This window comes from Haliotis cracherodii, unplaced genomic scaffold (genome assembly GCF_022045235.1).
Source record: "Haliotis cracherodii isolate W230 unplaced genomic scaffold, xgHalCrac1.p SCAF_24, whole genome shotgun sequence".
In the NCBI taxonomy this organism is placed as follows: Eukaryota; Metazoa; Mollusca; class Gastropoda; order Lepetellida; family Haliotidae; genus Haliotis; species Haliotis cracherodii.
In genome coordinates, this window is record NW_027266280.1 from 8,412,348 (window position 1) to 8,426,604 (window position 14,257).

The 14,257-nt window shown below is 41.1% G+C and overlaps 1 protein-coding gene and 1 long non-coding RNA gene across 2 annotated transcripts; one reads left to right on the top strand and one right to left on the bottom strand.

Annotated features, from left to right (window-relative positions):
* The first annotated feature begins 4,214 nt into the window (after positions 1 to 4,214).
* On the top strand, positions 4,215 to 5,846 carry LOC139472354 (nuclear apoptosis-inducing factor 1-like). The gene is made up of 3 exons (XM_071254817.1): positions 4,215 to 4,590; positions 5,298 to 5,490; positions 5,697 to 5,846. The coding sequence occupies exons 1-3, from the start codon at positions 4,215 to 4,217 to the stop codon at positions 5,758 to 5,760; spliced, it is 633 nt and encodes a 210-aa protein (XP_071110918.1). The 3' UTR covers positions 5,761 to 5,846.
* LOC139472355 (uncharacterized) lies at positions 4,337 to 7,416 on the bottom strand. Its single transcript, XR_011653881.1, has 4 exons — positions 7,169 to 7,416; positions 6,545 to 6,868; positions 6,130 to 6,381; positions 4,337 to 4,992 (listed from the first exon to the last, which is right to left on the bottom strand). It is a non-coding gene; the product is annotated as an uncharacterized lncRNA (long non-coding RNA).
* Positions 7,417 to 14,257: the final 6,841 nt, after the last annotated feature.

The window sequence follows — 14,257 nt, forward strand, 5'->3', positions numbered from 1 at the left end:
GTCAGTGAAGTGGTGATGGATCGCCATGGTGTTGTTGTGGAGTTCCTGTCGCTGCATCTGTTGCTGGGGATGTGTTTCATTGTTATAGTTAGTATTGACATCGTTTATCTTTTCTGTATCGCCCTATAATGAATGTTTCGTTCTATCAATGTTGTGAGGTTTGTTGCATTTAATACGTTGTTATTGATTTACAGTAAACTACGGTTATAACGAACTCAAAGGGACCACTAACTTTAGTTCGTTATAACCGTAGTTCGTTATAAGCATATATACAGTATAACAATAGCAAATAGTCGGGACAAAAAATCAGTTCGTTATATCCGTCAGTTCTTTATAAGCGTGTTCGTTTTAAACGTACTTTACTGTATTTCTTTTGGTTTTGAGCTGTGTGTGTATCCTAGTAGTAGGGATAGAAAGTGGGTGTGGATGTCAGGGGTAGAGATATGTGTACCAGGTTGTCTTCCCGAGGCAAGGGAGTTAACTGACTGTAAAAGTCCAGTTGTCACCCTTGCCGAACTAGGCTGGTATTATGGAGATACATTTTGGCTGGACTAACGAGTCTATGCATAGTCCAATCAAAGTCGCGCACCGAAATCGAAATCCGGTTCGTAAACTGTCGTGGAGATTTCGGTCGACTGCAGGATTTGCAAAGCATGTGCACCGCCAAATCGTTGTCAGCAGATATTTTCTAAACCTTTTCATGTGTGTAATCAAGGTTCTCGCGTGATTTCATGCACTTTGCGATGTAAGACACGTTTTATCACAATATAGATCTTGATTATCTATCAGACCGTCTAGACTGGGCGCCGCCATTTTGTTTGAAACAAATGCAAGTGATGGAATCTGATTGGGGCATAGGAGAGGCTTAGAAGGGACATAACCCGCAATAATCACAGGTGGCGCTACGATCGAGCCCAGGAATTCCAGCCTAGTTCGGCAAGGGTGGCAACTGGACTTTTAAAGTCAGTTAACTCTATTGCCTCGGGAAGATGGTTGTCTTCATATTCTTCTACATGCTTGCGAAGCAGAAAAGTGACAACAAATTCAAGTATTTGTGAAAAGGGTGTTTTGTGAAGATGATGTAGACGCTGAAATACCTGTGTTCTTTAGAACTTTCCTCCCACATTGATCTGATACATCATCATTATAATGGAATACTATTCAAGGCGGCGTTTCACCAAATTCACACACAATAAAATACCGTTGGATATCAAAGACGTCTGAGGCATCGCAATTCACTGTCCAGAGTTGCGTCCCTTTAGCGTGCCAGAAATCTATGAGCGTGGATTTGATTCTGTTTATGTTTCTGGGTTTCTCAGCACCATCTCCGTCCTCGTGGGTTTAACTAAAGTGGAGACCTGCATCATTTCGGAGATACCTTCCACATCAATCTGAAACGCCGTGATAAAACTTTCCATAACCTTTTCATGAACTAAACGTTTGTAATATTTTTTTTCGTAGCACATCGGATGTTGGTTCTCAAGATGTCTAAATTATTGATACTGATATTTTATACATTTATTTCTTCCTTAAGTTCGTAGAATAGGGTACAAACGCCTGACGCCAATAGGATAGATGAGTTTAACGCGAATAGTATAGATGAGACTGGCGCGAAATGGGCACAAACGACTGACGCGAATAGGATAGATGAGTTTAACGCGAATAGTGTAAATGAGACTAGCGCGAAATGGGCACAAACGACTGACGCGAATAGGGTAGATGAGACCGAAGCGAATAGGGTACATCGCATGGGGCGAAATAAGTACATGCCTTTAACCTGCGGATGACTGTCAGGTGCACCTTACACAAGTAACATTAAAAAAACAACCCACCAAGCTAGCTTTCTTTCTTTACGTTCTGAAATCGTTAATGCATGACTTCCAATTTTCTAATCCGCCCAGACTATAAATACAGTGTACTTCATCAACCGAGGCCCAGAACTGCAGCCGTTATGAAGAGTGTTTTATACGGGAACAAGAAAATCACGTTGTGAGATAAAACCACACTTACACATGCCACAGTCATTACAACCGTACACAAAAACGATGTGGTTTGAAGAAACAAGTATAAAAAAAATGCCTCCTACATTGCAAACCTGGCGGGTAAGAGCTACCACGCCGGCATGGCGATGTATGCTGTTTGCTTGTGCAGCTGACCATAGTTGGTTTTTATCGGTCTCTAGACCAGCCCATTAACCAAATGTCCCCATTGTCCAATACAGCGTTAAAATTACCTGGGCAATTTATTGGCAAATGCTGACAAAATGCTTTAGAAATTCCCCTGTAAAATTTACGGTCAATCGTAAACATTACCTCTGGAAATTTTAACGACAAGATCGCGAAGGGAGGACGTAAATGATTGCTGCTACTAGATTATGGCCGTAAATTGCCGGGACAATCGATACCTTTAATAAACATAATTTCATGAAATGGTCTTTTATCAAACCCTGTTCTGTCAAAACAAATAGAGATGGTAGTTTTCCCCACCGACTTTCGCTTATCAGCTGAAATAGAAGCGCCAAATGACCATTGAAGCTGATAATATTAATATGCCTCAAATATAAGTCTGGGCGACTTAGCGTTAAGCTCGTGCCGATTAATTCAGGGAACTGGGGACTTCTTTTTGGCTGATTTGTCATTCAATAACCTAAATCAGAATTATTTAGAAATCCGTTAAGTTATCTTTGAAATTGTTCACATTTTCAATTGCGATTTGCGCTTAGAACCCGCTTCACCACATTTACATGGAAACGCCTGTGACGTCATTGTCACGTGGTAATGGTTGTGGAAGACGCTGGGCTGTCGATAAGCGCCCACACTACAAAATCACACTACGGTTTCAAAGTCATGATACTGTCTCTTACACCCTGGATCCGTAAACTTTTAAAGGTTTTTCACAGTTTAATGAATTTATTCATACGTGTTTCAAGTATTTTAAGAGACAGCTCCGCAGTTGGTCGGACACGCGAGATAATAAAAGGTGATTCAATTACAGTAGAAACCTATTCGCTCTCAAGTCAAGTCAACATCACGTCTATCATGACATTGTACGTTGTTTAATCGCATTTGTTCCCTGGCAGGGATTGCTTTGTCCCAACAACAACGTAAAGGTGGCGTCGGTGATGGCGGCGACGTCATGGCGGACGTCATGATTCAAGATGGAGGGCTTGACTTTTAAATTTTTAATGTGACGTCTGTGGACACAAGGTGGTGGTGAGATGAAATAGGGTGGGGTTTATCGCCGTGTTCAAGATAATTGCAATTTTATAGCGACGTGCAAGTGTGTTTGTGTTTGCATTTGTGTGTGCGTGTGTGTGCGTGCGTGTGTGTGCGTTTGTGTGTGTGTGTGTGTGTGTGTGTGTGTGTGTGTGCTAATCCGGAGTAATGCCGGTTTAAGATTACAGCCTACTGACATACCATGCCGCAGTTTAACATAATTACCCCATTCAGTCACAGAAAACTGACTCCGAGCCGACCAGACCCTGTTGTATCCACTTAATGCCGAGCACCAGGCAGGGTAACAATAAGTACCACTTTTAACGTATTTTGGTATGACACGACCGGAAATCGAACCACCGACCTTCGGCTCTCCGGGCAGACGCTCCTGGCGGCTTCTTGTCCCTGCATCCGGGTGTGTATCCAGTGTTAACACAGAGGCAACAACGTCGAGTTTTAACAGGGTTAGGCCAGTATAAATAGTTTTATTTCGATGATTTGACTATGTTATCAACCCAACGTACCAAAGGATGGTTGAGCCAAGCCAACGGTCAACTAACATAGGACCTACAGTAAACTACGGATATAACGAACTCAAAGGGACCACTACTTTGAGTTCGTTATAACTGTAGTTCGTTAAAAGCATATATACATCTTAACTGCAGCAAATATTTGGGACAAAAAAGTAAGTTCGTTATATCCGTCAGTTCGTTATAAGCGTGTTCGTTATAATCGTAGTTTACAGGACCCGGTTGTATCAAAGCCTCATTAACTAATGGCTACATTAAACCCTAATGATACATTAAATGCTTAATGCACCATTAGTTAATGGCATCATTAAAATCGGTTGTATCAAACGTTTATTAGCATATCATTATCTAATGATGCCTTAATGTAAGTGTCTTCATTAACCTGTCATTAAATTCGGTGTTTCCCCTAAATATTTCCCACAATTCCTTGATGTAAACACGTACGCGTTACTTCCGGTCGTCTGTCAAAATGGCATCGTATCAACCTAAACCTAGGAATAGAAACAAGAATTTCGACAGCTCCGAAATTCAGCTTATTGCCGAGTTGTGTAGCACCGTCACCCACGAAAGAAAGAAGGCTATTTGGGCAGACATTACTTCCAAAGTTAACGCTCTCGGTGTTTGTCAGCGTACAACAAAAGAAATAAAAACAAAATGGACGAACATGCACCAGACGGCCAAAAGGGAATTCAGTAACAGACAGCTGGACATGAGGAAGACCGGGGGAGGGCCCTGTATTGCCCCACTTTCCACGACGAGTGAAAAGATAGTCGACATTTACAAGGAATGTCCCAGTTTCACTGGACTCACGGGCATCGAATCGGACGATCTAGTGATGCAAATGGGTATGTCGCGTGCATTCAATAAAATATCGATACACAAACTGTTGTAAGTGTTAAAAAAGTACTTTACATGATACAACGAACTAGTAGCCTAATCAGCTGTTCATACACGTTGAACAAGGTTATGGGGAATCGGGTATTGCACATGATTTGATGATCATTAATCAAAAGGAAATGAAAAAAGAACATTTAACCAACCTTTTTGACAACACTTTCAATTAAATTGGAGCGTGTGATAAAATACACAGTGCATATTTACATTTGTAATGGTATTTCTCATCCGTTCTCCGACAGGCAGCCATTGTGGAAAGAGAAGGGGGGGCAACTCTCATTACCCCTATTCCAAACCAAGAAGTTCATGTTGTGTCTTTCGATGTTAAGTTCAAATCTTGACATTCTTCGTCTCTAAATGCAAATTTTATGTGAAGCATTTATACTTTTCATGAGAGAATTTTCTTATGACAACGAAAATTGGTTGAAAAAATATTTCACATTATAGCAGTCATTTTTCTGAAGGTGGCTGCAGACATAAAATAGGCCGTGTCATCACACAAATATATCATACAATTCTAATATATCATTTCCTTTGGTAATAAAACAAATGATAATAACCCTGGTGCCGTACCTCTCCCGTTTTAACAGTGTAAAAATATTAATTATATTATTAACTGATGTTCAATAAGTGCGCAAAAAACTGTATGTGTGTGCAGGTACGGAAGTCGCCGATGTAATTGGCTCTCCTTCGACATTACACCTGTTAGCACGGGCTTTAGAAGAAAATGTTTGCGATGTCCCTACTCAGGAAGCGTCTGTGCCCAGTTGTTCCAGCACACAGATCTACCCAGAAGGAGAAGTGTCTGTCGACGCATCTGCATTACATGACGACATTAGTACCATCGAAGAGTATGTCCTGTTAATTAATACTGGAATCTTACTTCTTGCAGCAATGCTAACAAACATGTAGTGCCAAGTCCTTTTCTCTACTCGCCCATCCCTTAGATTGAAACACTCATACTAATTTTGGCCTTTAACACACGCGTATATAGCGTAACATTCACTGTATATACACACGGAGACTCGCATGATCCAAAAACAATGTATTTTTTCAGGCCTTTGGTCCAGACTGGGGGGAAATCAAATCGTGTCCATCGAAGAGTATGTCGTATTAATTAATACTGGAATCTTACTTCTTGCAGCAATGCTAACAAACATGTAGTGCCAAGTCCTTTCTCTACTCGCCCATCCCTTAGATTGAAACCTCTTCGGTCAGGTCAGAAGAACCTTACATGCTCACCGTGAAGTCTTGGCGTTGTGCAACAAATTCAAACTCATTGTATCCGTGTAGCGTTTAGGTGTATTTTTTCTGAAGGGAAATGTGCACTGTGTACACTGGACAATATTTACGCAGGAATCTAAATTTTAGTTAAACAAAGCTCGGAAACTATATCCCTTTGATTCAACACGAAAAGACAAAAGTGCACGCAAAAGATTTTGGTTAAATATTTGTAAAAATTATATTTGCACGCATTGGCAAATACATACTGCGAACACTGTCAACTATTTTCTTCAGTGACAACAGATGGTATCTCTGCATTCTTCTGTATAGTTGTATTAAAGCAGAGACAGTTTGATCATTTCAGTTAGTGAAATAGTGCCTTGTGATATAATCACGGATGCCCCGTCCATCTTCGGGACCTGTATATTGCCCTTCAATGTTACTGTCGTCCTCTCCATCAACATCCAGCATGGGTTCACGAAGAATTATCGCCAGATTATGCAACACAGCACAAGCACCTGTGAAATATAGTATGATTGTTTAAAGGGTCTACAGAATTGTTATCATTCGATTTTTATGTTATATGAATGAGTGTTTCCCACTGGTGTTAGCACTTATAAATCGGTTATCTTCAAATGTATTTCATAGTTACAGTGTATATTATTATCTTAGTAAACTAACCAATGATGGTGCAAACTCTCTCTGGGCTCATCCTGATTTCACCGTGCAGAACATGGAAACGCCGTTTGAGCCACCCAAATGCTCTTTCTATGGTTGACCTTGTTCTTTTATGGGAAGAGTTGAATCGCTCTTGCTCGGGGCTAGATGGCTTTAGATACGGAGTCATCAAATACGGACGACATGCGTATCCACTGTCACCGAGAATAACGCCGTCTTGTAGAGTCGTATGGTGTGTTACCAGGTGTTGCCGCACGTTACTCATCTTGAACACGTGGCTGTCATGCGTACTGCCTGGCCATCTCGCCACTAAGTTAGTAAATTTACCTACAGAACGAGACAAATGTGGTCAATGTTAATATAAGTCAATATTACCATCGAACTTGGTTCATAATGCAGCCACTGCAATATAGCTGAAACATTGCTGATCGCGGCGTTAAACAACAAATGCTGAAATCATATCATTCTATAAAGATTTGTCTGATAGCTATTTCGTTTAACAACGTGAATGGTGTCAGGGTCGTAAACATATTGTCCTTGTGACTTTGAAGGGAGGACGTTTATGCTCCATGCACAGGTTTAACAGTGACATTTGATTTGTTATTATAAAAAAATTATTTAACACACCTTGGCTGTCACACACTGCTTGAACGTTGATCGAATGGTAGCCTTTCCTATTGACAAAGGCAGGTTCGCTGTCTGATGGTCCCTGTATCCGTACATGTGTCCCATCGATACATCCGATCACTCCAGGAAATCGAGATATATTGTAGAATTCCTTTCTAATGTCGCCTATATCCCTCTCGGACGGCCAGGTAATAAACTTGGGCACAAGAGACGCAATGGCAAGGGAAACTTTCCTCACAACTCGTGAGGCTGTTGATTTGTCTATCCCTATTGTGTGGCCAGTGATTTGTAGGAAACTTCCACTTGCAAAGAAACGTAGGGCTACCAGAACCTGATAAAATGATTATACAGAGGCTAATGATAGGTTTGACAAATTTTCAAATATTTCCATTATACTTATATCCACTTTGTTATTTATTTGGCTGCGTTTTCATTATGTCTCACTAAGTAAAGTGTTAATTATTGATATAAGATGTGCATGCTTTAATTAATCAAAAGGTTCTTTTGGCCGGAATCGAACACGCAAAACTGTTCTCTTCAGTGTGCACGACACATTTAGTTTAAGTCATTAGAGTAACTCCCCCTTATGAAATTGATCATGGCTGACAACGCCAAGTTGAAAACGTATCTTTCTGGAGTGAAGTGAAAGGGATCCATGAATTTACATTACTTTCTATTGTGAAATATATTTACAAGGTTGGTATCATTAGGCTGCACATAAGACTTTACCAACACAGACCAGTGAGCTGACCCACATAGAAGTGCTTTTCATTCATTGTAAAGATTGCCGCTATAAATTTGGCGCTATAATAATATGTTTTTTTCAAACTAGCTGAGTTTCTATTGACGACATTTACCTGTAGTTCAACACTTAGTGCGTGCGATCTTGCAGATTTGGGCTGTAATTCATCTCTCACAAGATCGCAGACATATCTGATGCTTGCCTTCCCAAAACGGTAGCGTGCCCTTACTTCTTCATCGCTCATGGATTCGAGGTGTTGAGTTCGTTTTCTGAAAACACGGTCTTTCCTTGTGCGTCCTAAGCGTTCAAACAATATGTTCGCGGCCATGTTTGTTGTTAATGACACACTAATGATGCCCCAGAACCTTCATTAAGTTAATGACGCGCTAATGACACCACGACGTCATTAAAACGTTAGTACAACTGGATTTAATGATACATTAGTTAATGAAGGTTTAATGACACGTTAATGCATCATTAAAGTTTGATACAACCGGGTCCAGTATGTTATAAGTTGTAGCAGTATTACTCCGGGTATATTTGGTTTTACGCGTCCTGCATAACGACGGACGGATAAAACCACATATACCCCGAGTGATACTTCTACAAGGAATTTATCTTGACATGTTTCAATCTGCATTGTAAAAAAGTTACAACAAAGTCAAATTGGTAGAAAGTAACTGTTCGTTTGAGCTAGGGTCAACTTGGGCTGTGTCATGTGACTTTTATTCACTCGTAAACAACGTGCAGCTTTTTGCTTCGTAGTGGGGTGCAACATATGTGTTGTCCCGCTTAGAAATCCACGGGGTATTCCCCCGCTCAGAAGTTTATTTCCCTCCCAGGCGGGATACAAAGTATTTTATTAAGATCACGTGAACCAATCAGATGTCAACATTGTGACATGGAGGTGAGATAACTACAGTTATTACACTGCCAATATCAACACGGTCAAAAGTTGGGGATACAGACAATATCAACATGGTCAGTTGCTGGGGATACAGACAATATCAACACGGTCAAAAGTTGGGGATACAGACAATATCAACACGGTCAGATGTTGGGAATACAGACAATATCAACGCGGTCAGATGCTGGTATACAGATAATATCAACACGGTCACAAGTTGGGGATACAGACAATATCAACACTGTAACAATTTGGGATACAGACAATATCTCCACGGTCACATGTTTGGGATACAGACAATATCAACACGGTCAAAAGTTGGGGATACAGACAATATCAACACGGTCAGATGTTGGGAATACAGACAATATCAACGCGGTCAGATGCTGGTATACAGCTAATATCAACACGGTCACAAGTTGGGGATACAGACAATATCAACACGGTAACAATTTGGGATACAGACAATATCTCCACGGTCACATATTTGGGATACAGACAATATCAACATGGTCAAAAGTTGGGGATACAGACAATATCAACACGGTCAGATGTTGGGAATACAGACAATATCAACACGGTCAGATGTTGGGAATACAGACAATATCAATACGGTCAGATGTTGGGAATACAGACAATATCAACACGGTCAAAAGTTGGGGATACAGACAATATCAACACGGTCAGATGTTGGGAATACAGACAATATCAACACGGTCAGATGTTGGGAATACAGACAATATCAACACGGTCAAAAGTTGGGGATACAGACAATATCAACACGGTCAGATGTTGGGAATACAGACAATATCAACACGGTCAGATGTTGGGAATACAGACAATATCAACACGGTCAGATGTTGGGGATACAGACAATATCAACACGGTCAAAAGTTGGGGATACAGACAATATAAACACGGTCAGATGTTGAGAATACAGACAATATAAACACGGTCAGATGCTGATATACAGACAATACATGGAGGTAAGAAAACTACAGTTATTACACTGCCAATATCAACACGGTCAGATGTTGGGGATACAGACAATATCAACACGGTCAGATGTTGGGAATACAGACAATATCAACGCGGTCAGATGCTGGTATACAGATAATATCAACACGGTCACAAGTTGGGGATACAGACAATATCAACACGGTAACAATTTGGGATACAGACAATATCTCCACGGTCAGATGTTTTGGATACAGACAATATCAACACGGTCAGATGTTGGGAATACAGACAATATCAACGCGGTCAGATGCTGGTATACAGATAATATCAACACGGTCACAAGTTGGGGATACAGACAATATCAACACGGTAACAATTTGGGATACAGACAATATCTCCACGGTCACATGTTTGGGATACAGACAATATCAACACGGTCAAAAGTTGGGGATACAGACAATATCAACACGGTCAGATGTTGGGAATACAGACAATATCAACATGGTCAGATGTTGGGAATACAGACAATATCAACGCGGTCAGATGCTGGTATACAGACAATATCAATACGGTCACAAGTTGGGGATACAGACAATATCAACACGGTAACAAGTTTGGGATACAGACACTATCTCCACGGTCACATGTTTGGGATACAGACAATATCAACACGGTCAGATGTTGGGGATACAGACAATATCAACACGGTCAGATGTTGGGAATACAGACAATACCAACACGGTCAGATGTTGGGAATACAGACAATATCAACATGGTCAGATGTTGGGAATACAGACAATATCAACACGGTCAAAAGTTGGGGATACAGACAATATCAACACGGTCAGATGTTGGGAATACAGACAATATCAACACGGTCAGATGTTGGGAATACAGACAATATCAACACGGTCAAAAGTTGGGGATACAGACAATATCAACACGGTCAGATGTTGGGAATACAGACAATATCAACACGGTCAGATGTTGGGAATACAGACAATATCAACACGGTCAGATGTTGGGGATACAGACAATATCAACACGGTCAAAAGTTGGGGATACAGACAATATAAACACGGTCAGATGTTGGGAATACAGACAATATAAACACGGTCAGATGCTGATATACAGACAATACATGGAGGTAAGAAAACTACAGTTATTACACTGCCAATATCAACACGGTCAGATGTTGGGAATACAGACAATACCAACACGGTCAGATGCTGGGGATACAGACAATATCAACACGGTCAGATGTTGGGAATACAGACAATATCAACACGGCCACAAGTTGGGGATACAGACAATATCAACACGGTAACAAGTTTGGGATACAGACAATATCTCCACGGTCAGATGTTTGGGATACAGACAATATCAACACGGTCAGATGTTGAGGATACAGACAATATCAACACGGTCAGATGTTGGGAATACAGACAATATCAACACGGTCAGATGTTGGGAATACAGACAATATCAACACGGTCAAAAGTTGGGGATACAGACAATATAAACACGGTCAGATGTTGGGAATACAGACAATATCAATACAGTCAGATGTTGGGAATACAGACAATATCAATACGGTCAGATGTTGGGAATACAGACAATATCAACACGGTCAGATGTTGGGAATACAGACAATATAAACACGGTCAGATGTTGGGAATACAGACAATATAAACACGGTCAGATGCTGATATACAGACAATACATGGAGGTATGATAACTACAGTTATTACACTGCCAATATCAACACGGTCAGATGTTGGGGATACAGACAATACCAACACGGTCAAAAGTTGATGGTTACAAGACATTGATCTATAACAGAAAGGAATTGGTGAAAACGCTCAGATTTACGAGTTGAGAAGCGTATATATGGAATTGTTAACGGGGTTTAATAGGGATCTTCACACGCCCGAGTGGAACAATGAGATCCCCAACTTCAATCAATCCATGAAGAATTCCTTTCCCTTTCCCCAGATTTTGACCAGTGATCAAGACCAGTTGAGAACGCCATCTTGGATCCTGTCATTGAATCAATATTTGTTCTAACTCAGGATCAACGCCCATCACAGGTTTCGTCAATTTCCTATTGTTTGGTAAAATCAATCAGTTGATTATTAGATCGATCTGCTAAAGGCAGCGCTGTGTCCACGGCAAGGTGTATTATAGAAGATGATGGCGGCTGCGGACCAGCCCCGTACGCTGAGAAGACCTTCAGGCGTTACATTCCAAATGAATCTGATTTATCACTAAATTGGAAAATACTGTGGTTAAATTGAAGGAGATTTTCACTGCGCTACTCAACATTCCAATCAGTTTTCATAAGCGGAGTAACAATACGCCACCAATGAACGTCTGCCATGGACGCGAGTTTGATGAAGTCAAAAATACTTTGTGCAAATAGCTTAACAATAATGCCATTTTATTCGTTTCAAGTAATTACATCTTTTTACGGACATTTAGATTATAACAATAAATGTAGAATTCTCAGGAAATAAACCGATAAAAACGCAAATTGAATTTTGCACTTACCGAATGTTCCAATATGTTGTGTATCGTGTTATTCAACACTGTTCCGTGGTTGACAATAGAACAGTCTCAGACAAATTGCCACAATCTCCACCAAGGCGGGGTCCTCTTGTGTAAAAGCCCTTTCGTGTAGGAACAATTTGAATTACTTGGAAACAGAATGAATTGAATGGGTACAATAAATCAAAATCAGTTTCCACCTCGATATTAACGAGAAAAATACAAAAGTTTGACAAGGTATTGCTGTAACAGAAAGAACATTTCAAAGTGGATGAAGCCTTGATTGATGAAGATGAAAGTAATACCAATACAGACTAGGCCGGGTATCCGCATACAAAACATTAAACAGTTTCTGTTGACTAAATTTATAGATTCTGTGTGGGTATTGTGTTTCTTCAGCTCCTGGGGGCACGGGTGGCCCAGTCGTCTAAGGGCCGCGATTCGCTGTGCAGAGTTGCGTCCCTTGGGCACGCCAGAAACCAAGCTCCTTCCCAGCGCGTGACACCTTCGTTACACTCTCGGTAACATCGCTGCCACCAGTGTGGGCGCGGCCATTACAAGAATCTTGAAATTTGCCCTCTAACCCCATATGTAATAACGTTTATACTTTTGTTTATGTCTTTGGGAATGCCATCATATTTCATTTTGAAAAGGTTTACGACTGACCATGTTTTCCAGATGAATTTACTTTGTTGTTTTAATAATCAGATTGGTTCGAGATTGTAGACTAACAGAAAATCAACCAGCTTCTCCCCTACATTCTTACTGTCACGACAGTATTCCCTTGTTTGTAAACATAACGGTTTTTCGGTTGCGAGTTCAACTCCAAGCATGGTTGGGGCCACCTATCACCGTGGGGAGTTTTGACTGGTGGCAGCGATACTACACATTCGTCACCACTCGCCCCTTTCCGTAACCTGCAAGAAGACTCGTCCCCCTATCGATGAATGTTATGTGCGAAAATACGACAAACCAATAAGAATGCGCGCATGATTTCAAGTCCTTCGTGAAAGAATCCCTCGGAATATTTTTTGGATTTTATATACGTCTTGCATCTAAAAATATACCCAAGACACAGTTTCATGTGTTCAATCATACTGTATAATTCCGCATGTCTCGATGTGCTTTAAATTGCATCTGAAATATATATAATATATGGGGATATATATGTTAACCATTAGGCAACGAGTTGACAATTGTTTTAGGTATGCCCGTTTGCGTTAAGACGGAACCCGGTCGCAAAAATGGTCACGAGAGGGGCACGAGTCGCTATTCGGTTTGTCCCGGAATAACACGAGATGGTCACGAATGCGATACTACAGAGAGCTCCGTGAATGGACTATCGCTGTGAGGAGCTCGCGCCAGAAACCTATGATTGTGGGTTCGAATCCCGGTTCGCCCTGATTATGTTTCTTGGTTTGTCAGCACCATACCCATGCTCGTGGGTTTCACCGAAGTGGTAAACGTCTGAGACCTGCATCATTTCGGGCTTTCCTCCCACATTAAGCTGACACGCCGTGATAAAACTGGAATACTGTTAAAAGCGGCGTTAAACCCAATTCACTCACTCACTCTTCAGCTCCTAGTGATCTGGGGAGGGTTAAGTCATGTCGTGCTTGGATTCGAACCCAGTCGTCGAGAATAAACAGAGGTGGAAGGTGTTGGGAGACGTATGTAGCTTGAATATTGCTGATTGTGGTGTAAAACAACATTCATTCGTAGTTATCTAGTGAATGGGCGAATATGCTAGTAAGCACTCTCTGATAACACTGACCCTGGTGGCATATATTGTAGACTAGCCCCGGAATACCCTCCACCGACCACAGCCAGCCTCATGCTTATCCCGACCCGTGAAGATCCGGGGTAGAATAGGTCTTCAGCAACCCATGCTTGCCGTAAAAGGCGACTATGCTTGTCGTATGAGGCGATTAAA